This window comes from Leuciscus leuciscus, assembly GCF_965113295.1.
Source record: "Leuciscus leuciscus genome assembly, chromosome: 15".
In the NCBI taxonomy this organism is placed as follows: Eukaryota; Metazoa; Chordata; class Actinopteri; order Cypriniformes; family Leuciscidae; genus Leuciscus; species Leuciscus leuciscus.
The window spans coordinates 30,038,169-30,064,552 of NC_138739.1; the positions used below are offsets into that span (position 1 = coordinate 30,038,169).

General features: G+C 38.0%; 1 protein-coding gene and 1 long non-coding RNA gene across 2 annotated transcripts in view; both read right to left on the reverse strand.

Moving 5' to 3' along the window:
- Nucleotides 1–26,384, reverse strand: part of LOC309476597 — a 154,035-nt gene that overhangs the window by 61,814 nt on the left and 65,837 nt on the right. The window lies entirely within an intron of this gene.
- Nucleotides 71–9,837, reverse strand: s1pr3a (sphingosine-1-phosphate receptor 3a). The gene is made up of 2 exons (XM_082137771.1): nt 9,260–9,837; nt 71–8,422 (listed from the first exon to the last, which is right to left on the reverse strand). The coding sequence occupies exon 2, from the start codon at nt 8,310–8,312 to the stop codon at nt 7,125–7,127; it is 1,188 nt and encodes a 395-aa protein (XP_081993897.1). The 5' UTR covers nt 8,313–8,422; nt 9,260–9,837; the 3' UTR covers nt 71–7,124.

Here is a 26,384-nt window from a genome sequence, read left to right on the forward strand (position 1 = left end):
CAAACTGTATTTTATGTCAGTTGCAGAGAGTTTGAGATATAGACAAGATTTTTATTCATTTTTACATTTGTATTTTACATATGCAAAACCCACCATCTTGTTGCTAGTTTATTCTAGATGGCTGCTAGGTAGTTCTTGGCGATTGCTTGGGATTTCTGGGTGATTGATAGGGAGTTCTGGGCGGTTGCTTGGTTGTTCTAAGTGGTTGCTAGGTTGTTGCATACTAGCCTAAGCCAAAAGAGCCCATCCCCTTTGTCTCTATGATCTTCTGCTTTCTAAATATGGCTTGGGTCCATCCTTCAATTTTTGTCTGTTTTATTATCTGAGATAATGAAAAGTCTGATTGCTTAAAGAAAGTAACCAGCATGTAGGAACCACGGATAGGCGGTTGCGCACATCCTTAAACCCAAGAATGAGCTAGTCATTTGGTCAGCATTGTTGTTTTAATGTTCTTTTATAAATAAATTGGAATTTGAAAAGTCATACTGCTATCGTAGAAAGCACCAGTAGGCAATTTAATTGCTGTAGCTTGCCATGCATATTATTTTTATAGCTTCACATAGTTTATTATCAAGAGACAGAGAAAATGGTGTTGAGATTGACAGAGAGATGTGTAAATGGTTATTATACACATGTTTTATCCTGGGACCACATGCCATGCACAAAAAGACTGCAAAGATTGAATGTAAAGCACGAGTGTGAACGTTTTTCTTTTCCCACTGCAGCCCACAGAAGGCCGTCTTCCTAAATCAGGCAGTGTTTATGTGTGTGTGTGTGCTTCCTCATTATCTCTGTTCTGCCGAAGCGAAGCGTTCTGGGATTGCTTTCATTACACTGCCAAATGAAATGGCGGAGAATGATTACTGGTGTGACGGGCGGAGAAGGAGGTTCAGATCAGTCCTCGTCCATCCAACTACAGTAAGGAAGATGGTGAGATAAAGCGAGGGGGGAAATTAAGAGTTGTTTTTGACGCTTTTTAATGCAATAACATTTTGGTGTGCTTCGAGATGTCTATCACAATTTAGGATATGCCTCACCAATGTGCACATTTGGAAGCAGATGATGATCTATCAGATGCGCTCACTGAAAAAGACACCTGCGATCACAACGGAGCCAGAAATAATTTCACACTCTGACCACTCCAATCTCGACCAAGCCCAAAAACTCGCGATCCCACGGCGGATGGCATCTAATGCTCGTGGCTTCTGTGTTGGCTACTGGTAACGATTGTTCCCAGCTGCTCTGACACATATCCAGGCATGTCCACATGTGCGTCTCAAGCGCCTCGTATCACATTGTCTGAGACAGACACATTAATCTCGCTCAGACATTCCACAAACAGGCACGCACTCACTCTTGGAGGGAAAGCCTTTTCGACAGGTGTGTCTGCTAGACTGTAACCAGAGATCGGTCAAAATTTAAACAGCTGAAACTGGGGGCTCATCTACTGTGTCAATAACTCAAAAGCCCTACGACGTCTTCCTCACAATGAACGCTGCGCTAATTCCTCTGGTAATTAGGCTCTTACTAGTCTTGGAATAATAAGGCCTTACAAAGAGAGGCATTTCTCAGCCGCAAGCTTAAACAAAAGCCCAGCAGTGAAAAGGGGGCCCAGATGTGCACCGAAGGGTGGAAAAAAATCAACCACATTCACAAGGGCTGCCGTCATTATCGTGTTACCGTCGCTCAAGCAAGGTGTCATCTGGATTTCATTATGGTGAGGACTGGCAACTTATACCATCTGTTAATTTACTGACATCTGACCTTTGAACCCTCCTCCCGCCCTTGTGGGCAGCTGGCCCAGATAAAGTCCTCATCTTGGAGAGCTTATCTCCTAAAGCCCCGTCAGATGCAGCTCGCATACGGCTGCAGCTGAAGGCTATTGTAATGAATTGAAAAAGACGGCTCTGGGGGAGGACTGAATGTATCCTGGGCTCTACTTCAGAGGATAAGGATAGATGATCCTCAGATTTCCAGGTCTCATAATAGTAATTCAGGTGCACGTATGATGTGATTAGGCCAAGTAGGAATGCTCCTTGGTTCGATATCCCTGGTCCTGAGCCAAGATTCATATCAAACAATCATACTTCATCAAACCTACCCCTAAAAGCAAAGGGGTAGTGGTTCTTGCATGACTTGGTTAAAAGTCTAGGGTTCACAAGTTATACAACTTTGGATCTCACTGGTGGAAGAATACATACATTTAACACTGTTGTCAAATTTGCAAATAATTGTTTCTCGCTCAGAGGTGTCCAGTCCTGCTCCAGGAGGGCTACCATTTTGCAGTTTAGCTCCAACACAACTGCCTAGACTGCATTTGATTGGACAGAAAATCTGATGAGAAGTTTTGAAGACTTTGTCTTCTAAAAGCGAATTGTCATTGTTTTGGAGCACACTAGCTTATAGATAACAGTAAGGATAACATATTCATGCTAAAAGCCAAAATCTTCAAGTCCCCTTGAAATCAAAATGGAAGACCTTGAAAAGCTGGTTCAGGTGGGTTTAATTACTGTAGGATTGGAGCTAAACTCTGCAGGAAGGTGCCCCTCCAGGAGGATTATATATTTTTATATTTTTGTACCATATCTACCTCATAAAGAACTTATATGGTATAATTAGGGGTAGATAAGTTGCAACGGTGTACCTTGGGGGGTACTGCCCCAAAGGCAAGCTAAAAGTACACTTTTTGCAATATTTCTGCCAGTGAAGAACAGCCATGCATTTTAGTATTCCACCATTTAGTCGATTTTATTATTAATTTTGTAAATATAACCAACAAAATTTGGGCACCCCTTCATTAGTACTCGCCCTGTCAAAAAAGATGACTGGGCTTGTGTCACAATACAGCTTGTCAAAGTCTGGCATCTTAGTCGAAGCATCTCATCTCCGCTTTCATATCCAATTTGGATTGGTCTTGAGGCAAGGGTGCTGGATCCTGCCTTGCACTAATAAGTGCTAGCAAATGGTACCAATAGTTTTGGCGTGATCAACGACAATTTACTCGCTCTCATGTCATCCCAAAGCTGAATGTCTGTGTAGGACAAAATCATTTTTGAAAAATGTTTCCATGTCTTTGTTTGTACAATGAAAGGGTGCACTTGTTTTGGAACCCATTGACTTTCATTGTTTGGACCCAAAATGTTCTTCAAAACATCATCCTTTGTGTTCTCCAGAGGCAAATCAGTCATACAGGTTTGGAACGTACATGAGGGAGAGTAAATGGTGACACAGTTTTAATTTTTGGGTGAACTTTCCCTTTAAGACCAGGGCTCTAGCTAATGATTGTTCTACACCAATCCTAATCTCAGGTCTTGGGCTAGCAAGCCTGGTCACGGGCTAATGAGGAGGTCCAATTCCAAACCTCGACCAGAAGTGAACCATAAAGAGATTATTATGGCTTCGATATCTTAGTCCTGACGCATTTCCTAAGCAACACACGTACACACAAACACCTTCTACCTCAGTCAACCCTTGAAAGCTTGTTAAATGTGACCCCTGGTCCCAGAATGGGAGAAAATCAATTGAGTGCTCTCACATAGGCACATCCTGAGTCACTGGTCCAGATGGAGGCATTGTTCACACGGAGTGCAGAGCCAAGCAATGTGCCAGTCTGATGTATTCAGCCACAGAGACTCCCCTCAGCTCTGACAAGCACACAGACAAATGAATATTCTCAATAGTGGCCATCCACAATAGCTCAGTGGTCCGTGCTTTGATCCATTGTGGCAAAGAGCCATTCATTACATGAGGTGCAGAGGCACATTGTGTGTGGCAAGTGTGTAATGCCTTACTTGAAAGGATTAATGTCCTCTATGTGGCGTGTGCTTATTTCAAGGACTTTGCATAAGGCTTATTGTCGTGTGTTGTGGGTTGATGTTTGTTTTTGCTCAAGGTTACGCATTATAGAATCACACTTAGCCATCATTGTTTTTTTTTGTTGATGTTGATTCTTCATGACACTTCAACCGTTTGGTGTGAAATCTCTTGACGAACGGATTCTGTGATACTAAATGACTTAGTTTTCAGCTACAAGATGCCAACAGACATGATCTAACCAAGGAAACTGCTTTGGCTCTTGTAAATGAGTTCGATTTGTTTACAATTCTATTTTTTCCCCATCAACCTGACTGCAAAGATCACGGTGATGGAGAGAGAGAGTGTCTACAGCTTAGGGTGGTAAATTACTCGAAATGTCACACTTGTCAAATGCTGCAAAAAACATTCTTCAACAAAATGTCACTTGTTCTCGCAATGTTCTCAATATGAACAAAAGTCATGTTGAACTTCTATTTTTTTGTTCAAACAATGCAAGAAGCAGCACGTCTAAGCAATTCCTGCCTTTCAGTAATTGGTAGAATTACCCGACGCATGACGTATTGACGAACGCAGAAGCGCAGAGAATAGAGCAAAACATAAAAAATTTAAAAAAAGACATGTCTTGAGTTTGTTGCCTAGACGTTTTTGTTTGCGTCTACTCTCAGTGTACGCTACTCCTACATTCTTATACGTTGGGTCACTCTCATATAACTAACATTCATTTTTGGGTGAACTAACCCTTTAATGAGGGAAAATTCCTGGTTCAATTCAAGTTGAGCTCAATCAACAGCATTTTCAATGTATTTTCAATTAATCACTTGTTTTCGTTAAAACCGCAAAAATCCAGGCTACAGTGAAGCACTTAAAGTCCCCCGTAGTCAATTTTAGCCCTTAAAATTCATATTTTATCACCAAAAATACATATTTAAGATCGCCTAGATCATAGATTGCAGATCTATGAATATGTAAATTAGCCCTGTCTCCACTAACTCACTCCAGCTCCGCCAACTTACTGAGGTAAACGCTGTACAATGGTATCACTCTTTACAAGAGTCGGACACACAACGGTAATGTCATATTAATATGACTATCCTTTTGCTTGACTGTTATGAAACAGCTAATCGTGTGTTGCTAATATTACATGAACCATGTTCACGTTTGCCATCTCAGAGTCAGACCGCTGCCTCAGTATCCTTAGAAATGCTTTGAACAACTCTGAACGTCTGTGGAGAAAGGCATATAGTTCATTGTAATATATATCATACACCCCCTATATTGCTAAATATACCTGATTTTTCATATCAACAGAAAAATATACCGGGATAAGCTGGCTTCTCTTTGAGATTTTACCGTTTCAGAGCGGTCAGAGTTAATGATATGTTAAAGCCCGCCAGCACGCACCTGATTGGTTACAAGGTAGTTTGTGACATCAGAAACACCAGCGATTTCAAACCGTGTTTTTGAGACTGTCTTTGGTTCACAGCAGTTTTAAGGAGAAAATATTCAGCATTGGTGCTGACTTATGAATTTACACATGGGTTGTCTTAAAGCACATTAAAAACACCACATAGAGGTATAAACAACATAAAAAAAACTTGATTTTGACCACAGGGGGACTTTAAATAAGTGAATGGGGCCAATCTTTAGAGGGTTTTAATGCCGAAATGTGAAGCTTCTATTTTTATAAAAGCACTTCCATTAATTCTTCTGTTTAAACTTTTTATTATTAGAGGTGTACTGTAAAGTTTGTCGTCGTTACGCTTGTTTTACTGTCATGGCAACAAAGTTGTCACATCTGATATATAACCACATTGAAAAGGTTCAAAAGCGATTATTTCGCACAAAAATCTTAACACGCATATTGTTTGTCTTGTGGCAGTAATATTGAAACCGTATGTATTTTAATGTTTACAGATTGGCCTCCTTCAGTTCCTTTGCGAGTGTCTCATTTTAACCTTGGTTTTGGCTCAAAATTTAGTCAAATTTCATTTTTGTGCTATTCAACATTATGCCACAAGTGCTGTCGACTGAACTTAAAGGGATAGTTCACCCAAAAATTTAAATTTTGTCATTACTTATTCACTCTTAATTTGTTCCAAACCTGTACGAGTTTCTTTCTTCTGTTGAACACAAAGAAGATATTTTGAAGAATGTTGGTAACCAGACAGTTGACGGCAGCCATCGACTTCCATAGAAGGAAAAATAATATTATGGAAGTCAATGGCTCACATAAACTGTTTGATTACCAACGTTCTTTAAAATATCTTATTTTGTGTTCAGCAGAAGAAACTCGTACAGGTTTGGAACAACATGAGGGTGAGTAAATTATGACAATTTTCATTTTTGGGTTAACTATCCCTTTAAAGCAAGTTGTCTATAATGATCTAAGATAGCACTGCAATGGTTAGTATTTACTGCAGTATAGCTCAAAGATTGATGCCATTGATCATGTTTTTTTACAGACAAAGCCATTTATAATGAGCCTACCAAGCGACTGTAAATTATAGTGCTTGACTGTATTCACAGACAAAATGTGTGTCCATTGCCTTCACATTATTTGCTCTGTGGTGCAGGCTGTTTGAATATGATACTACAGCTCCCTCTAGTGGTTATACACAATGTTTACAAGGCAATCTTAACATTAGAGTGAGTTGTTTTCACACTAACATATATAAATACATTTTTTGACAGTTTTATGTAAGTTAGCAAGTACTATAAAAAAAAAAAATTCAAGACATTCACAACGAAACCACCTCATTCTGCCATCTAAACCGATCCACAGAATATTAACCGTAAACATCCACAGTCTTTTAAACACTCACTTTATGTGTAATAAGAATAGCAAACTATTCAAAACGTTTTTGTCTAGTAATGAACTGTGAGAATATGTTAAAGGTCAGTCTTACACACATAATAATATATATAATACTGTTAAGGCGTTTTTCTTCATGAAAAGCTAATATACCGTTTTACAAATTGGGTTATTTTGATAGAAAAAATTGCACACTTAAGCTTTTCGAGTGATTACATTCTGTAGTGGCTCTATGTTATGTGCTCATAGCACATGCTCAGTTTCATAAATATTAATACATGTAGAAGTCAATTCAGTTTGTTTCTCCTTTGGTCAGCATTTGTGCAATCATGCTTTAATAGTTCCTTTAAAATCTCATTGTCTTTTGTATGAAAGCAAATCCAGGTTTTGTTCTCCTCAGAGTGCTGAAAAAACAGGACATAATCACACGGGAACCGTGACCAAAACATCTTGGGAAATGACAAATTCCCGCTCTTTTGTGCTGACTCCCATAGTCTCAAAACTTCCCCAATGAGGGAAGCGCGCCAGCTTTAACCAGCACCGCGGACAGTAGGTCACCTGGCCCTGAGGGGTGTGTGACAGCTGGTTGAGACGTGTCCCCATGTTGATGATGGGAGTTTGACGGGGTAGGAACTTTACTTCCCATCAGGGAGGACTTGGCTGCCCCGGCCATGCTTGATTTGCTGTTCTCCGCGGTCGCGATAACTATTCCCGGCAGCGCCGCCCCTGCCACCGTAGGCAGAGAGTCCAGTGGCGTCTCGGAACAGCAGCAGCACAGCACTCGGATGAACGCGGTCCGCATCTCGCGGCTGGATAACGTGTAGATGAGAGGGTTGAGGGCGGAGTTGAGCACGGCCAGAGCGATGAACCAGTCCACCTGGTACAGAACCGGACACCGCTCTGGACTGCATCCCACATCCAGCAGGAGTAGTAGAAAAAGAGGAGCCCAACAGGCCACAAAAACCCCTAGCACTATCACTACGGTGCGTAAAAGTGCGAGCGAGCGATCCGACGGCCGGGAGCTCACTCTACGCCCGCTGGACGTCACAAGCTGGTAAATGCGCACGTACAGCACCACGATCGCCGCCAGCAGGGCTGTGAAGACACTGATGCAGAAGGCTATGTAGCTTTTGTCGTACAGCGGTAGGACAGTGGAGCAGGTGTGGACTCGGCCCAAACAGTTCCAGCCGAGGCTGGGCAAAGCGCTCAGCAGGACCGAAACGGCCCAGCAGGCTCCCAGGAGAGCTAGCAACCTCCCCCGTCCCGCGGTCTCGCACGGACGCAAGCGAACCATCGTCATGTGGCGCTCGATCCCGATAGCGAGCAAGCTGAAGGTCGAAGCGCTAAGCGCCACAAACATGCTCCCCTCTCGCAGAAGCCACTGGCCGGGACTGAGGAAATAAGTATTGCGGCCGGAGGTGAAGATGTTGACCACGTACGCCACTCCAGCTAACAAGTCCGAAAGTGCCAGATTGCCGATAAGAAAGTACATGCGGCTGTGGAAACGCTTGTTGCGCCACAGCGCCAGTAGTACAGTGATGTTCTCCAATACAATCAGAGCACAGATGCAAATCAGGAAGACTGTCTTGCATGTACCGACGCTTTTTGGTCTTCCCCACTTGCCCGAGTGGTTGTAGTGGTTAACTATAATTTCATCCATTCCAGGTTCAGGCTGGACATCCATTTTCCACACACTCGCTCCACTCTTTTGAACAGCAGATGGCGTTTATGAGCAGCTTCCAGTGAGAAAGTTGGAAAAGGGATCCACCACTTCACACATGATTCTTGTAGGACCTAATGCCAAAAACAGGGCAAAGAAAACGTCATCTGACTTGACAACGGATAGTAAGACCTGGAAATATGGTTTAAAATGCCTGTAGAAAACTTTCTTGCTGGTTTGCATATTTTTATCAAGCAAACAGTTATATGAATGAATGAAGGGTACATGTTATGTGGTTTCAGTCTATGAAAGTGTAGAGCTTTTCAGGTGTCTGGTCTGTGTGCTAATGCAAAAGGTCATTAATAATCAATTATCTACCTATCTATCATATTATTAGGCTGTATTATATTATCAGTGACTATTTTTCAATAATTGTGTGTTCTTGTATAGCCTATTTGAACTTTGATTTAAACTTTGTTACTACAGGATTCATTTCAAGTTAACGTTAGCCATGAGACACACAACAAGTTAATTTTACCACCAATCCGTCATATCACCATGAAGTGTTATGACTTCCACTTAAATTATAATGATACCTGTAGGTTATATTTGTATAATATTCGGTGTGGACGTTTGTTGTATATTTTTTGTCATTACACAGGCTATTCTTTAAAGCATTGCGACACTTATCCTGAACTAAAGCACGCTATTTTACAAAAACATACAGTACCTAAATAGTTTTCAAAATGGCAGTTTATAATCGTTTGGTGATTTGGTAGCCTATTAGTCGCTATACTGTCTTAATAAAAGAAAGTTAACCAAAAGCTGCTTATTCAAATTTACTTTAATATGAGTTAGTAGTGGTTTGATGCTATAGAATCAATAACGTTCTGTATAAACGGTACAATTATGGCAATAAGACAGCTTTCCTTTATAAGACTATAACTTTTTGAATGATGAAACAGACTTACCTGTTATTTATCTGAGAGATGCACCTACATCTTGGGTTACTGGTTAATAAATAATACAATTCTATGGAGATGAAAGACTTCCAACATGTAGGCTCAACGATCAGACGTGAGGAATTTTTAATCCTTGAAGCAATATATCCGCTTTTCCCGATTCGATTCCCGAACTATTTCCAGGTTTGTTTGTTTTTTGTTGAACCAAATAGAAGTGCTGACAGATTATTCCTGGAAAATAATTCACCTGCGAGTTCTGATCCTAAACTCTAAACTCGTCTTTCCTCAACATTCCCTCTCATGCTGGGCGGGAACTCAGCACTTTTTTTCCCCCGGCAGCGTATGGACATTCGTCGTTCCGTCGTGTGTGTTTGGATTCTGAATTTGAGTTTGTTTGGAAAGGGCGCGCGCTAATATCAGACAGTGATGATGAAACGCGCACGTGCGCGAGCATCCTCTGATGTTTTTGGTTTTATTTTCACGTCTGTCATTACACTTGCATCACGCACTGAGGGAAATTACTGGGTTAAGTCACGCAGAATGACATAACCGCGTATAAGTCATCATAATGATGACCTATGACACCTGACTTGTGTAAAGGAGTGTTTTACACGACATTTTCAAGAGTGAAAGAGCGCGCTACCAGGTTTGATTACTCATTATATTGTACACGCAATAGACTCTTTTGATGATTTAGCCAATGAAATGAAGTTTATATAAGTTATGAACAAATCGGTTAATGTAAAAAAAGTTTTGAATGGGCTACCACATTTAATTTCGCATTTACAATGTAAAAAAAGTTGCTGCCTTAAATTAAGTATAATCAACTTGGATGTTTAAGTCATTTCAGCTTAAATTATATTAAACTGACTTAAATGAGTTGAATCTTGTATAACTTATTAAAAAGTTGAAAATTGCTACTTATTTTGATGAGTTAAAGCAATAATATATATATATATATATCACAGTACAGGCCAAAAGTTTGGAAACATTACTATTTTTAATGTTTTTGAAAGAAGTTTTTTCTGCTCATCAAGCCTGCATTTATTTGATCAAAAATACAGATTTTTTTTTTAATATTGTGATATATTATTACAATTTAAAATAATTGGTTTATACTATAATGATCCTGAATACTTTAAATTATCATTTATTTCTGTAATGCAAAGCTGAATTTTCAGGACCATTACTCCAGTCTATCACATGATCCTTTAGAAATCATTCTAATATGATGATTCATTATTAAAGTTGGAAACAGTTCTGCTGCTTAATATTTTTTCATAACCTGTGATACTTTTTTAGGATACTTTGATGAATAAAAAATAATAATAATAATAATAAAAGAAATTAAAAAAAAGAAGCAAATGTTTTAAAAATAGAAATCTTTTATAACAACAATATACAATACTGGTCAGTAATTTGGGGTCAGTAATTTTTTTTCTTTCTTTTTTTGAAATAAATCAATACTTTTATTCAGCAAGGATGTGTTAACTTGATAAAAAGTGATAGTAAAGAAGATTTATATTATTAGAAAATATTTTTTTATTTTGAATAAATGCAGTTCTTTTTAATCTTTTATTCATCAAAATATATTAGGCAGCAGAACTGTTTCCAACACTAATAATAAATCAGAATATTTGAATGATTTCTAAAGAATCATGTGATAGACTGGATGTCACATGTGACACTGAAGACTGGAGTAATGATCCTGAAAATTCAGCTTTGCATCACAGAAATAAATGATAATTTAAAGTATAATAAATTGAAAACCAATTATTTTAAATTGTAATAATATATTACAATATTTTTCAGTATTTTTGATCAAATAAATGCAGGCTTGATGAGCAGAAGAAACCTCTTTCAAAAACATTAAAAATAGTAATCCAAACTTTTGGCCTGTACTTTATATGTATGTGTGTGTGTGTGTGTGTGTGTGTTTGTTGTCATAACTTATTGATCATAACATAATTTTTACAGCGTAGGCTACTTCACATGTTATGATTTTCTTTCTGACTTTTGCTAGGCATTTTTATATAGGCAAATTAGAGATAATTCGAGTGTCATAAAAGTAATCCATACGATTCGGTGATCTATATTCCAAGTTTTCTCAAGTCATTATTATTGTTAGCACTGCCCCATTTGTGAACGAATCATTCCTTGGAGTCAGACTTTTTCAATGAATATTTGATCCAGTTCACAAAACCGGTCCATATGATTCCTTCATTAATACCTACAACTCACTGATTCAGTGATCTATACTCTTATGATAGTTTATGATGATTTTTGAAGTTTGAAACCAACTTCGGTCCACGTTCATTTTAATTGCATGTGAAACACACTTTTTGTGTTCCACACCCAGAAGAAAAAATGTCAAACAAGTTCATAACGTCAAAGGTAAGTAAATGACGACGATTTCTGGACTAAACTATTCTTTTAATAGGGCATCCAAAATAACCTAAATATTTTTTTTTTAAACCCGCCTCATTTGATATATTGCCTGATGACAAGCCAAGGCCCAAAACATTTCCACTTACAACATCTCATATCCATTCTTTGATCAAACATTGTTTTTCATGGTAAAATGGGAAAAGCCATTTTTTCCCCTCCCTTTGGGGCGACAGGTCATCACTCTCCCAGAGCCTCGATCCACTCAAGACACACATGCAAAAAAAATAAAAAGTTCTGTCTGGTTTCATATGTGAGACAGTTGGCCTTAAATTAGACCTTGGCTCTAAATAGCCATAGTGATTAATAAATATAAAAACATCAAAGCTGAACTTAAGCGTTTCTCCCTTGCTGTGCACAAACCAGACTTCACATTCTCCCAGTATTCCCAGAGGACAGTGTCCAATTTAGCGTTCCAGCTTGGGGATGGTGCATTGGCAAAGGAATGTTTGGGGAGGGGGGCGCTGCATGGACCACTATCACGTTCTCCTGGTTCTGATCTCCCCCACTTTACTCAGTCCAATCAGATGGAAGATCTCAAGTTGAATGAGGGAAATGTGGGGGGAACATTAAGTTACACTCTTAAAAATAAAGATTCTAAAAAGCAGTGGGTTTTTAGTGCTGCGCCCACATCAATCCAGATATAACTGAAAGCAGTGAAACTCTCTCTGTCCACTCTTGTGGACTTAAAGTGTTTTCCAAAAGTTGCTCGTCCACACTGAAACATCTGAAAACGCTTCAATCTTACTGCACCAGCTTAAAACATAATAAAAGCTCACTAAGATGATACCGAGAGACCATGTATAATAAAGTTTTCACACCATTTTTCTGACACAACCATTTTCTTAGCAAAATATCCCACCACTTAATTAAAATAACCAATTAAAATAGCCATTCCCTTTATGGCATATTTTGAACCATTGTCGTGGTTTGCCGCATTACCGCAATTGCGCGTACATTTTCTGTCATATTATTTGGAATGTGATAAGCAGTGTTGGGGAAAGTTACTTTTAAAAGTAATCCATTACAATATTGTGTTACTCCCTAAAAAGCAACTAATCACATTACTTATGTTACTTTACTTTTGTGTTAAGGCTGAGCTTTCTTGTCTTTTTTTAAATAACAAACAAAAAATATGTATTATTGGAATATTTAAAGGCCCTTTAGCACCAAAATTCAGGAAATTCAAATTCACGCATTTATAGTAGACAGCGCAGCCAGTGCTTAATTTTTGCCGGAACAAGTCGGATCTGGATCCAACACCTCATTTGGGGGATCCCCCATCTCATACACCACTGAAAGATATTTATGTTATGACCTGTGAACATATGTTCAGGAAAATTAAGCATATTAACGATGATGTTATCAATCACTTGCTATATCCTTTTCAAATATATTAAAAATAAAGTATTAAAGTCCCCCTGTGGTGCAAATCAAGCTTATAATGTTGTTTATATGTCTATGTGGTGTTTTTAATATGCTTTAATGTGCAAATTCATAAGTCAACACCATTGCTGAGTATTTTCTTCTTAAAACTGCAGTGAACCAAAGACAGTCTCAAAAAGGGGTTTGAAATCACTGGTGTTTTTGACGTCACAATCTACCTAACCAATCAGGTCAACGTGATCATGAACAAGTGAGTGGAGGCGGGGCTAATTTGCATATTCATAGAACCACGTATACTAAATGAGGCGAGGGTGTAGGTACATTCAAGTTATTTTAAGACATTTTTTTCAATTTCTCAAGGAAAAAACGTTGAAATATGTATTTTTGGTGATTAAAGATGAGTTTAAAGGGATAAAATGATTGACTATTGGGGGACTTTAAGAAGTGAAGAAATGGCGCTACAAAGTGGTCCATGCCATGTTTTGCCGATGATCTATTGGATTTGACCGCTATTTGCATTTCTAACACATAAAAAAACTTGAATGACCTTCTGTTATTTGTGAAGCGTTTTTCTGAAACGTATGTATGGCATAATTGGCTTAATTTGGCTGTTGGAATAATGTAAGTATAGGCTAGTATTTTAAATGGGTCGCATAATAGGCCTACCCAACTTTAATGGTTTTATGAAAAACTCTATGCATATTTTTGGATCTCCAAAATGAAACTTGTACACTCGCTTGAGGTGGATCATTTAGCCTATTATTCAACAAAAAGAAATGCACAAAGAAACATATATTTTGTTGTAAATTTAAAAGTTACTTGAAAAAACTAATTTTGTGCACTTGTTACAATGCAATGCATTGCCCCCAACACTGGTGATAAGAAGATTATACAAGGGCAACATTTAAGTGACAAGACTATGAATGTGAATAGCTGGCACAACAATGCCAGTACCACCATATATATCTATGGGTATAATATGCATCATATGACTAATAAATAATAATAATAATTTATTATATTTACAGTCCCAAAAACAATGTTTTCAAATGTATCCACTTGGTAGAGCAGCTTCAAAAAGCGGTTTTCACTGGACAAAATGCCAGCTCAGTGTAGAAGGAAGGTCAAAACAAAGAGAAATAAGTGTTTTTTTTACTTATCTAGATTAATGTGGACGACGCATGAGTGTAGATACCATTAATTCTATCAAAAACATCCAGAAGACTTTGTTATGGCCTTTGTGTCCTACTTCCACATTTTGTTTAACTTGGACTTTGGGGAAAGGAGATGCCGTAGACGCAAAGCCCCTTGCGATTTCTCTTCCGAGTAATCAGCCCGTCATTTTCGAGGTATGTTTTTAATAGCAACGTGCTAGATTTATTGTGCGGATGTTTGGGAATGCTTATGGGTACTGCTGTGAGTCTAGGCTTCCTGACACAATGGTGAGTTGGCTGGTTTGGAATGTAAAGTTCAGTGGGAACTCAAGGGGTATGTGTTTATGAGTGTAGGAAAATGGAAAATCTCTCGGGCCTTCACCTTTCTGCCCCGGCCCATGCCTCCATCCTAACTGCCCCGAGCCCATACCCATACGCCTGCGCTCAGACACCAAACATCTGGCTTTTGCTTATACAATAACTTACCACATTTTACTAGTTCCCATCAATGAAAGCTTTCCTTTTCCATTAGTGGCACGCCACATCAGAACATAACGGCATGTTCTCACATCCACGTTCTCATGATCCTTCAGGGATCCAATAACGTCTACTAAAATTCCTGTTTGTATACCAATCAGAGTCCTCTCAGACATATATCTGCTGATACGAGTGTGAAGGCTATCTTATCTTGGCTTTTCCCATTGTCTTATCTACTGGCGTTTGGGACTTTACAATCCAGATGTTGCTCTAAGAATACTTTTGACATCTGTTGTACCTCCGACAGTCCTATTTAAACTGCTTTTTTCTCTACATTTTAAAATCGTGCACTTACCTGTACTTACAGTGTACTTACCTAAGAAAGTACTGGGTAATATACGGTAACTACATGGGTTAAGGTTAGGTTTAGGGGTTAGTATAGTTATTACATATATTGACATATATGTTCTTATAATCAACAAAGCTATACCTTTTTAATTGTAGGTCAAAATTTTTTATTTACTTTTCTAACCATCATAATATAATGATAATGATCATATATAGCCATAATGACGCTATTTGAACATAAAGGTCTTTTATCATTGAATGTGTATGGGGGTCATGTGTCATTTACAAGAGGAACTTTTTAACCATGTAGATTTACTTTGGCTTGCAAACACGTGCACTGGCTTGCACTAAATAAACTTCTGCCCCTTGATGTTGAAAATAACTTGTGAAGAACTTGGATGGCCGTCATGTAAACAACTCTAGCACTTTGAATCTACTCGGCACTTTCAAGACAACAGCAAGGCTGGGAATGCTTTTCTAATCCAAACGTTTGAGGGTGGGGATGTGCCTTCTAGATGTGTCCATTTCATGTTAGATGTCGAGTGTAGAAAGAGGTCATCTATTAAATCAATCCATCTCTGTCCCCACGGATTGGACCAAAGCATTTGTCTTCTCTGGAATTCAAAAAATATGCATTTTGGCTCCATATGTCCAAACAAAAGCTATTCTATGTTTAGTGATTGTGAGACAAGGTCAAAATGAGACTCCCTCAAGGGTGTCACAGAAGGCTGGAGTGATTCTGAAAGTGCTTATTTTGACCTTGTCTCACAATATCAAACATCTGGACCAATATGTCTTCAAACAGCCTGAAAAACATCTTAGGTCCAATCATCATCCAGTCCTCACTCTTTTTAACACTTCACCACATCCTCATTTTCAGCATTCTGTAAGTTGTCAAAACTATTTTAAGTGAAGAAGACATTCCAAGAAATGTTATTATTCAACTCCCTCCTTCTTGATGTGCATCTGCTGGAAATCCGACAACTGAAGATTGCAAATGGACCCTGGATGCATTAATATGTGACTATGGGAAATTCTGATGAAGACACTTTGAAAATTACATATAATATGTAATATACATATGTAATAAATAATAGTAAAGTTATATACTAGTAATATTTTCATTTTATAGTTATTTAATATTGTGTGTGTGTGTGTGTGTGTGTGTGTGTGTGTGTGTGTGTGTGTGTGTGTGTGTGTGTGTGTGTGTGTGTGTGTGTGTGTGTGTGTGTGTGTGTGTGTGTGTGTGTGTGTGTGTGAATTAGTGCACTGTAAAAAAAATAATTCAACTTAAAAAAGTGTTCATGCTACCTTAAAATTTTAAGTTCAGTCAACTTGAAATGTGAATGTGAAGTTGTACTAAATGACAACTTGAATATTTGAGTTGACCAAACGTAATATTTTAAGGCAGCACGAAACACTTACTTATTTAAATTTAAACTGTCGATTAATCACGTCTAACATAAAAGTTTGTAAATATACACACAAACAAACACACAAATATGTTAAAATTATTAACACATTTAACGCACCGGTCCCAGAACTAGCTATAGGTCACCTGACATTTCAACTCCTTCCGTGATGGAGCCAATTATGGTGCTTTTCCATTACCAGTACCAGCTCAACTCGACACGACTCGACTCGGCTCGCTTTTCGCTCCGTTTTCCATTGCAGATAGTACCTCCACAATAGTGCCTGGTCGTCATAGCGACGCCGCAGGAAACTGCCGTGACTTAATCTTTTACGCGAGACACACCCGCTACCCACACACACAGGACAATGGAGGAAATCGAGTGTATGCTGTTTTTTGATGTTTTTATTTTTGTTTTTGCTGTTTTTTATTCAGGATACTCCGTCTGGCGCGTGCAATGATGACGCAGTGAATAGTGACGATTCTCTCTGACCAATCAGCAGTCTGCCGTGTTTTCACGTCACATTTTAGTATCGCCTCAGCTCGCTTAGAACCTCGCCGGAGGTGGTACAAAAAAAAGTACCTGGAAGCAGGTACAGGTACAACTTTTACACAGTGGAAAACCAAACAGAGCCGAGTCGAGGCGAGGCGAGCCGAGGCGAGCTGGTACTGTGTAGTGGAAAAGCGCCATTAGAATGCAGTTATATACCCCTAAAATTCAAGATATTCACTGTAAAAAAGAAAAAGTTAGTTCAACTAAAATTTTCAAGGCAACCGACTGCACAGAATTTTTGAGTTGAAGATATCAACTTAATTTTTTAAGTTTTGAAGAACTACAATTATTAAGTTGCGTCAGCTAAGTTTTTCAAGTTCTGACAACTACGTTTTTTTAATTCAAGTTACTGGAACTTTCAAGTCTGTAAAAGCTTACTATTTTGAGTTCAGATTACCATCCCCTGTAATAACTTACTATTTTGAGTTTAAATGACCCCCACCCCACATTAAATCATCCACTGACAGTAAACCAGTTAATTTATGCATGTTTATTTGAACGACTTTGGCACAAACAGCTTTACAGTTCCACAATGTAAACAAGTAATCTTATGCCCAAAGCAAATACATCAGGTTTCAGAACCGTAATACAGTTTTTTTTTTTTTTACTTTCCGACTCTTGTTGAGACCTTACAAATAATGCAATATTGCCAAAGATGACCGATAAACAGTTGTATTAAGTAAGTATTAATTCAGAAATGTGTAAATCCCCAGCTGAAAAAGCCAAATTATCGGAACTTTCTGAATTATCTGAACTTTGAAATTAGCCAAAAATGCAAACATGCAGGCTATAACAGTAATGGTGAAACACAGCTTGCTTCTACTGAACAATCAATACTGTAGTCTCTTGACAGTAATATGACAGCTACACATAAAATATTTGTTTTTAGTTCAAATAAAGCACTTGTGTCCAGAGCAAATAAGGCACATGTCAATAAGCTGGCATCGTGACAAGATGGCAGACGCAAACTTTCGAAGGGAGCTCCTGGGAAAATCCTTGGAAACCCTGTTGCAGTCGGTTGCCATGACAAATTTCAAATGAGCATGCGCAGATAAGTTGACCTCACTCTAACTGGGTGTCAACTACAACTTCAAAATAAAATCAACTCAATTTATAAAATAAGCTGAACTTTTCCTCAGAAACGTCTGAAAGTGAGTTCAAGTGGCTTATAACAGATAGTTCAAGTTCCAACTAGCAATTTTATTGTCAGTGAATGCAAAAATCTTAGTAAGGTAAACAATTTTGAGTTGTCATTTTTACAGTGTTGGGGCAAAAATGCCCCTGTATGAATTTTTATCTCATATTTATATCATGTGATATAGTTGAGAAATATCACACAAGGGCTGTTTTTATTTCCAAATAGCACAAGTGTAAATGTGATACTGATTTTATACAACGTTTCAATACATAAGAAGTTAATATTTTTGTAATATTTTAGACGCAATATTTAGTTTTTATAATTAAGTTTATATACGTTTTTGTAAACGGAAATGATTAAACAATTGTGCATCTCTAAGCAACACAGCAGTGTTTCTCAATGAATTCACGTCATGAGCGAATCAATCGGGTGAACCAATGATTCAATGATCCGATTCATAAAGAGAGTCATTGACTTCATTCGAAAATTAATCAGCCATTTAAACGAATGAATGAATGATCCACTGGCAGTTTTAATTTCTTATTTAGAGTATTATTTGATTCAAAAAATTATTTCATATTCCATATATTAATAAAAAATGAAAATTCTGTCTTGATACTCACCCTAATGGCCTCATGACCATTGTAGCCTAAAAGTTTGTCTAATAAATTCTTGTTGTAATGTTTTAATTTTATGCTATTCTCATTTAACACAATCATGACTTTAAAATGATCATTTTGATGTGCGATTAATTTGCATGAGAAAGTTGCAATAACATTGTCAAATAAGTTTTTTAGTTATTGTAAAAAGTAAAAATAAATATGAACAATTTTCACATTTTATAAATGTGAAGCATTAATCATTAAGAAAACATTGAATAAAAAGCATAAAAAACTTAAGCATTAAGTCTCTGGGAATCAAACCCATGACTATGACAGGACAGGACAGGACATATTATATTGAATATTTTGTTTAAAAAGTCTAGTTAGTTAATTATATAAAAGCCACAAAAGACTTAAAGGTTTGGTTTACATGAGTTCAATCTCAACAGAGGGAGAAATTGAGAAGTATCTTCCAAAACACTAAACCTTTTGAAATGTATTGCATGATAATTTGTAACATATCCTCTCATTATTATTTCTGTCCAGCAGAAGAATTCAGTTCCACTATTCCACTATACAGACAGAAGAGAGGATGAATAGAGGAGTGACGACATAAAGAGCGGAGATAGAGATCTGCAGAGGTAGCACGTGCCCTGTTGACCTTCTCACCGTATCCAATGAAGAACAAGACTGTCTAACTATTGAACCAACCTTCCCAAAGCTCCATGGCTCCATGAATGTGCCTCACCAACCAAAGTGCTAAAAACAACATTTCACGCCGTATTACCCTCAATAACTTTAAAACCCCGTCACTAGAGAACGCCGCCTGATAGTAAATCCTTATTACCCAAATAAGGGTTTCTTTTTCACCCTGTGTTACTGCAGTTCAGTGCGCTTTAGCTTCATAAACATAGACATGAGATATTTTTGTACAGATGATACAATAATTTTCCATCCTTGATATTTCCCTTAAACCAAGGTATTCTTGAAATGCTACAGATATCCAGGTTATGATAGTAATCATCACTATTAGTTCTGCTAATGATGCACTTAAATGTTTTAGTCCAAAATTTGTCATACTTTTTGAAATATGTTAAGAAAAAAGTTGTATGCACTTAAGGGAGCCGCCATGTTGAGATCACATACTATAGCTTTGGTAACCACAAACTTCTGCTTTTGCAGAAGTGTTACTGACGTTGAGTGTTATTGATAGGCCTGTGGATATACTTAAAATGTTCTCAGGGTTTGTCGATCACTGTTATAAACAATTGCATTTTAGACATTCCTTGTAGGTTATGATCTGTTGCATTTCAAGCTGCATTAAGATAACAAAGTCTGGCGCGGTGACGTTGCCTGCTGGTCTTGAATCAGCCTACACACAACCAGGACAACAGACTTAAAAAAAAAAATGAAAAAAAAAACTAATTTTGGACCACTCCTGAGATCTTTAAAGCGCATCTGTCTGGCACATTTTCTCCTTACCGCCCTGCATCAGCACCTGTGTTTATACACCTCTGAGACTGAGCGTGTTTTTAGAACTGGGCTCTTTTTGTGGGGGGTCTGCAGGCGGACATAGCGTATGGCTAACGCTACTAAGGCGCGCTTGAATGGATCCTTAGAGTGACCTGCGGTGAGGTGTGGAGGTTGAAGATGCTGGAAGGTCATGTGGTTCTGGCTGGGAGGCTTCCTTACGAGAATGTGGTGTGAAAATAAACTCAGCATGAAGCTGGGCGTGGGGAAGGAAAGACACCAAGAAAGAATTGAATTGGTGTGGAATTATCTCTCTAGTCTCTAATGAGCTCATCCTTTCCTCTACCCCCTCCCAACTGACAGACTGGATGAAACGCAGTTTCTTTTTGAAGTAAAACACAGTTTGAATTAGGTTTCAATGAAGAGTCTAGTTAGCCATTAGCTAAGTCAGATTTGGCATAGGCCTATGTCTTTTTTTGCCAGGTATTAACATTTTTAATCCAGGGTATTTTTAACATATTTCTGGGTTATATTGTTGTATGTCACATTGAATGTTAGCAGTTCAGTATACATTTCCATTTGGAATAACTTTAGCTCTGTTAGGGGCCATTCACACAGAACATGTTTTTGCGGTTAGAGACGCAGGAAAAGGAAAGGAAAAAACACAATGTCGATGCGAGACGCAATGGTCAAGCACATCCGTCTAGCACGTTTAAGAAAAAGAAAGGAAAAGTAACGCAGTAGAATGGAAAAACGTGTTCTTGGCCTTGCTTTGGAATGTTGCTTCCTACCTTAGACTTAAAGGAACCGTATGTAAGAAATGTATTTCAATTAATCATAAAATGGTCCTGATATGTCACTAGACATTAAGAAATCATGTTCATTTAAAATACTTATATCACTGACAACAGTAGTCTGGCCAGGATATTGTCATTTAAAAGTGAAGTTGCAGCCCTCAACTGATGTTGATGTTGTCATGTTGTGTTTTGGCCTGATGCTCCACTCTCCACCTATCTACCAATCACGAAGTCAGTAGTGTTTCGGCACCCGGCTTGCCAGCTCTGCTCTAGTTACCACAGCTGCAGCTACAAACGTGTCGGATAAAAAATGTCTAACGTTACGAAACCTAAAAGACCTCGTTATGAATCCGAAATACGTCGTGACAAAGTCCGAAAAAAATACACCGCTCTACAGTCACTGTAAAAAAAATTGCTGCGATTATTTAGCACAACTTAAAATCCAACATTGTTTCAACTTTAAAAAGTATGTGTTCATGCTTGACTTAAAATATTAAGCTTAGTTAACTTTAGTTAAGTTGGATATTTAAGTTATCTCAACAAATTTTAAGTTGTTATAACTAATCGCAGCCACATTTTTTGTATACACCGGGGGGATACACCGCAACACCACCGGGAATACACCGGGGGGGAGACACCGCTCTACAGTAATTTGAAAGTGATTGCAGTACCAGTTTTGGCCACAATCTTGCATACGGTTCCTTTAAAAGTGATTCTAAAAATTGTTTCCGTGAAAAGCCTTTTAGTGTCACAATTTTATCTTGTGTTGAAGTTAAAATGATATATTGAAAACACAATGTCCTTGTTAAAAAATGTCAAAGGTCTCAAATGCGAAACTGTTTCAATGATGTGGCATAGTCGTGGCCAATCAGAACGTGATGTTTATCACACAGTTATGAGAAGCCAGTGAGATTCCACAGGGGGCGGGGCTACCAAGTCAGCAACAGAAATAGAAAGCAAGTGTCGCGGCTGGTTGGGACGAAAACGTTCAGTGTTTTGTCACTTTGTTGTGCCTGGGTTGAACTGTCAGAAATTTGAGTATGAATTTTGTTTTAAATAGAAAATAAATTTGTTTCAATATAAATTCACAACTTTTAATTCACTTTAAATGTTTAAGATTCACAACTTTTAAACATAGCTACATTTTCAAGATTTGAGTGATTTAAAGGGGTCCTATTATGCTCATATACAAGGACTTGACTTTGTTTTTTGGGTGTATTAGAATATGCTTTCATGCTTATTACAGCACCTCTCTCCCCAGTCTGGCTTGAATTCGTCATTAGTTCCTGTTTCGATGAAGCCCCTCCTTCTAAATACGAAATGTGCTGTGATTGGTTAGCTGGCCCAGTGTGTTGGGATTGGCACCACGTCTTCGGGAAATGTCACACCCCTTACCATAACTGCGAGTTTCTTCTGCTCAGGTGTAAATATTAAGGATGGCGTCAATTTCAAAACAATTCAAGCCTGATTCAGACTTAAAAATGTTTTAAAAAACAAGAGGATCGTCCAGAACGGATTTCATGTCCGGACTTTGCAAGCTCGGATTTCACAGGACATTTCAGAATGGTATGGGGTTTTTTTGTAATTCTTTTTTATACATTTTAAATACTGTGAGATGTTATTCAGCATTTAATCAAAAACTATGGTAATACAAACAGTAATCGATCACAAAACCTGGTTAATTTTCCTAAGGAGCGGTGAACACTGAACAGCCTTACAAAAGCGAGAGCTTACAAAAGCTACAGTAAACACTACATCAATACTGTAAAAACGTTAGTTAGCAGGCAAGCGGAGGCAAAGCTTTGCCCTTTGTTTACATCGTAACAACATAAAAACGTATAACTGGAGCTGTTAATGGAAAATGCAACTAACAAATTAGTTTTGGAAACGGGGTGGACAAAACACTGTCTTCTCTAATGCAGCTCAACCAGGCCTCGTCCCCTTTTTTGAGCATTCTGTCGGGGGAGATTATTAAAAATGAGTAACATTATGACTTCACAAAGCCCGGAAAATTCGGGTTGTAGTCCCAAATGAGCCATTCATTGTAGATCTTGGAAAGTGGATTCTGTTAAATAAAATATCTCCCTTTGAAGTGGACTTTGAGCTTTGTAACCATAAATCTTTTTATGCTCAGACAGCAACATTACACGCCAACTAAAGTAAAAAAATTGAAATAGCATAATAGGACCCTTCTAATGTCTATTTATTCCAAGGATGATAACCATAGTGATACCTACTGTACAACTATAAAGAATAGCAAAGTACACACCACGAATACAACGATAATAACACAGAGGAACAATATTGTTAGAATAACTTTCAGAACGATTTTTTCCAGGTGATGAGCAATAAAAACATTGAAAGCCAATCAGAATCCACCCGACTTGGTGTGGACTCTTAAGATTGTTATGTTTATTGGCATTGTTATTGTTCTTGGTGTGAACGGGCCTTTAGTCATATCCCCTTCAGTCTCTATTAAATTGTAGAAAGGGTCTGTGCCGTTCAACAGCAGTTTTCCAAAGTATTTTTAGCTGTGGGTCAACACGCCCATAAATGGTTCATGTTGAGGTGCCTCCTGGGAAGGAGTTTTATCAGTAATAAAGTGCCTCATATCAAATCACGACTTCGCAAAAGGGTTGTTGATTCTCACGGCATCCATTCCACATCAGCTCTGAAGAATTGTTTTCTATGGACTGGAACCAAAAGATTAAAACAGAACCCTCTGAGGAGGCTGACAGTCACGACTAGCGTTAAAGGCTAAGCCTTTTTTTCTTCATTCGGAAAGAGTGACAACACATTAATAGTATTTGATGGCTTAAAATTTGTCCTCAAATGACATTTTAAGTTTTGTTTAGGGTATCGAATGAAGTATATTTTGCTATAATACATGTTTATGCAAATGAAAAAGAAATATGTTCAAATGCTAGTTGGTGTCCAAGGCTATATTTACATTGGAAAGCGCTAGGCACTGAATGTTTAGCTTAACACTCAGTATCTGTCAGCCAATGCTTTTCAAGATGTTGCTTTTTCATATAAGACCTTTGGAAATGGCCGTTGAATGATTCCACAACACTTCGAGTAAATCAACAATGTTGTATAGCGTGTTAGTCCTAACCGTTTGAGTTGAATTCCTACACAAGAGAGGAATTGTGTTGGATATCTAAGGCACTTGTGTGTACCTGAGTCAGAGCGTGAATGCGCTGTGTGTCTGGCCGGTTTAATGACACCACTCATGGCCCAAATTACACTCAACTTGCTGTGTATGTTTGGAAAAATAACACTAAAGTCCTGCAACACTGAATCTCTTGTGTCACATCAAGAGGTTAAATTAGCGCTACACACAGCTAGCTAATCCTGTTGACATCCTTCGTTATTTTTTTGCCTCTTAATCACACTTTTTTGAACTCTGTGATACACTGAAGGCAAAACTATTTAAGTTAACTATACTGAAAATAAAACAGCAGAAGGTGAGGAAAGAGAGGGATATTTGTAAAGGTAAACAGAGAGGCTGCCCTGGGTAAAATTGTCAACTTTAATTGCTGCTTACAGGAAACTCTCCTTCGAATTACCACCTCTGGCTTTACTAGAACTGCCTCCAGCTATAGTCTACAATGACCTGAGAGAAAACTATTAAAAAAACTGCAATAAATGCCATACTAATTTACAATTTAGGAGGCGTTTTATTATTACTGTCACATTTTTGTATCAAATTGTCGCAAAAAGAGACATATAAACTTTTCACAGAACTCAATGCTACAAAGGTGGTTATTAGCATGTTGCGTCGCAAGGTGGTTTCTAATTGGTCCGCCTCCAAGATTCCTGATGGGACAAAAACTGCTAAAACCAGCCTATGCTGGTCTTAGCTGGTTTAAGCTGGTCTCCCAGTCTGATCAAGCTGGTGTTCAGCTGGTGTTTTTGGCTGGACCAGCTAAGACCAGCCCTCTAAACCGGATATGACCAAGACCAGCTAAAACCAGTAAACCAGCTTGGGCTGTTTTTTCCCAGCAGGGATACTGTGGTCTCTTGTCCGTTTAATCATTCGCAAGTTGAGTCTAATCACTCATAAAAGTAAATAGCATGTTTTGAGTTGTTATTATGCCCGAACATCTGCGAACATAACTTTGCATGTTTACTTTCGGATAATCCTATTTTTTTGAGAACTCAGACGGTGTGTTGCTGTTATGAAAAGAAACCCAGGCTCAGTGAAATAAGCACAGGCAATTGGGATCCGATCCTAAAACACGTCGCCTGCCGCTACAGGAAAAGCTTCGGCCCTGCGGCAGTCTAAACTAAACAGAATGGAGGTTTTAATCCCAGTTAATCTAGATTGAAGAATGAGGTTTACTCTGGGAACTCACTGGGCTATCTGACCATCAGCTCTGGGTTTGTCTATGTCCCTTAAACTGGCATAAACATCCTGTTTATACTGTGAGAGAGAAAGAGAGTGATACATGTTAGTGTAACACAGTGTTTTTGTCCACGTGTTTTACCATAAGCAAGAAAAATTAATGATCTTGTGAAAATAGTAGAATTAGTAGTATTAGAATTAGTAGAAGAACGCCTTACATTTTTAAGTGCAATCAACTTGGATGTTTTAGTCAGTTCAACTTAAATTATATTAAACTGACATAAAATTATTAGTTGAATCTTGTATTATATTTATATATTTTTTAAGTTTAAAATAATTTAAATTATAACTTGATGAGTTAAAGCAATGTAAAAACATATGTTGTCATAACTTATTGATTATATATTTTTTAGTGTAAACGTAAAAGCAATAAATTACATTACTTTAAAATTCCTCTGGCTAAGTCACATGATAAATCGGTAATGCTCAGGCACAACGCAAGGACATCATGTTATCCCAGACTGGTTGTGTCATCCACAAACAGGACCACAAAAACACAAATATTCTTCCTCATTCTGTTTACATTTACAAACTTGTTTATTATTTCCCTTAAACACCAACACAGCTGACCTGACCACTGTCAGCCTGTGTCCGCCTGAACCAGTGCGTGAGACAGGCTAAAGTGACTTGGCTGGATATATCAATGCTGTCACCACGATGGGGGACAACCTTCATGAATAACTGATATTTCTAGAAGACTGATATGACTGAAGACTTCATCTTGTGTCAGTGTATAATTTTAGATATTACTGTCAAAAGTTCGATTAATTTATTGTCTACCTCTAGAAAGAACACTTTTAAGAAAGTCTTGAGGTGACGTTGCCCCCTTCTGGTGGTTTGTTGGTACCACTGCCAAACCACAGATAATTTTGATGGTGTCTGCTTTAAAAATAATCAAAACAAATAATGATATAATTAAATATCTCGAATACTGCACAAAAAGAA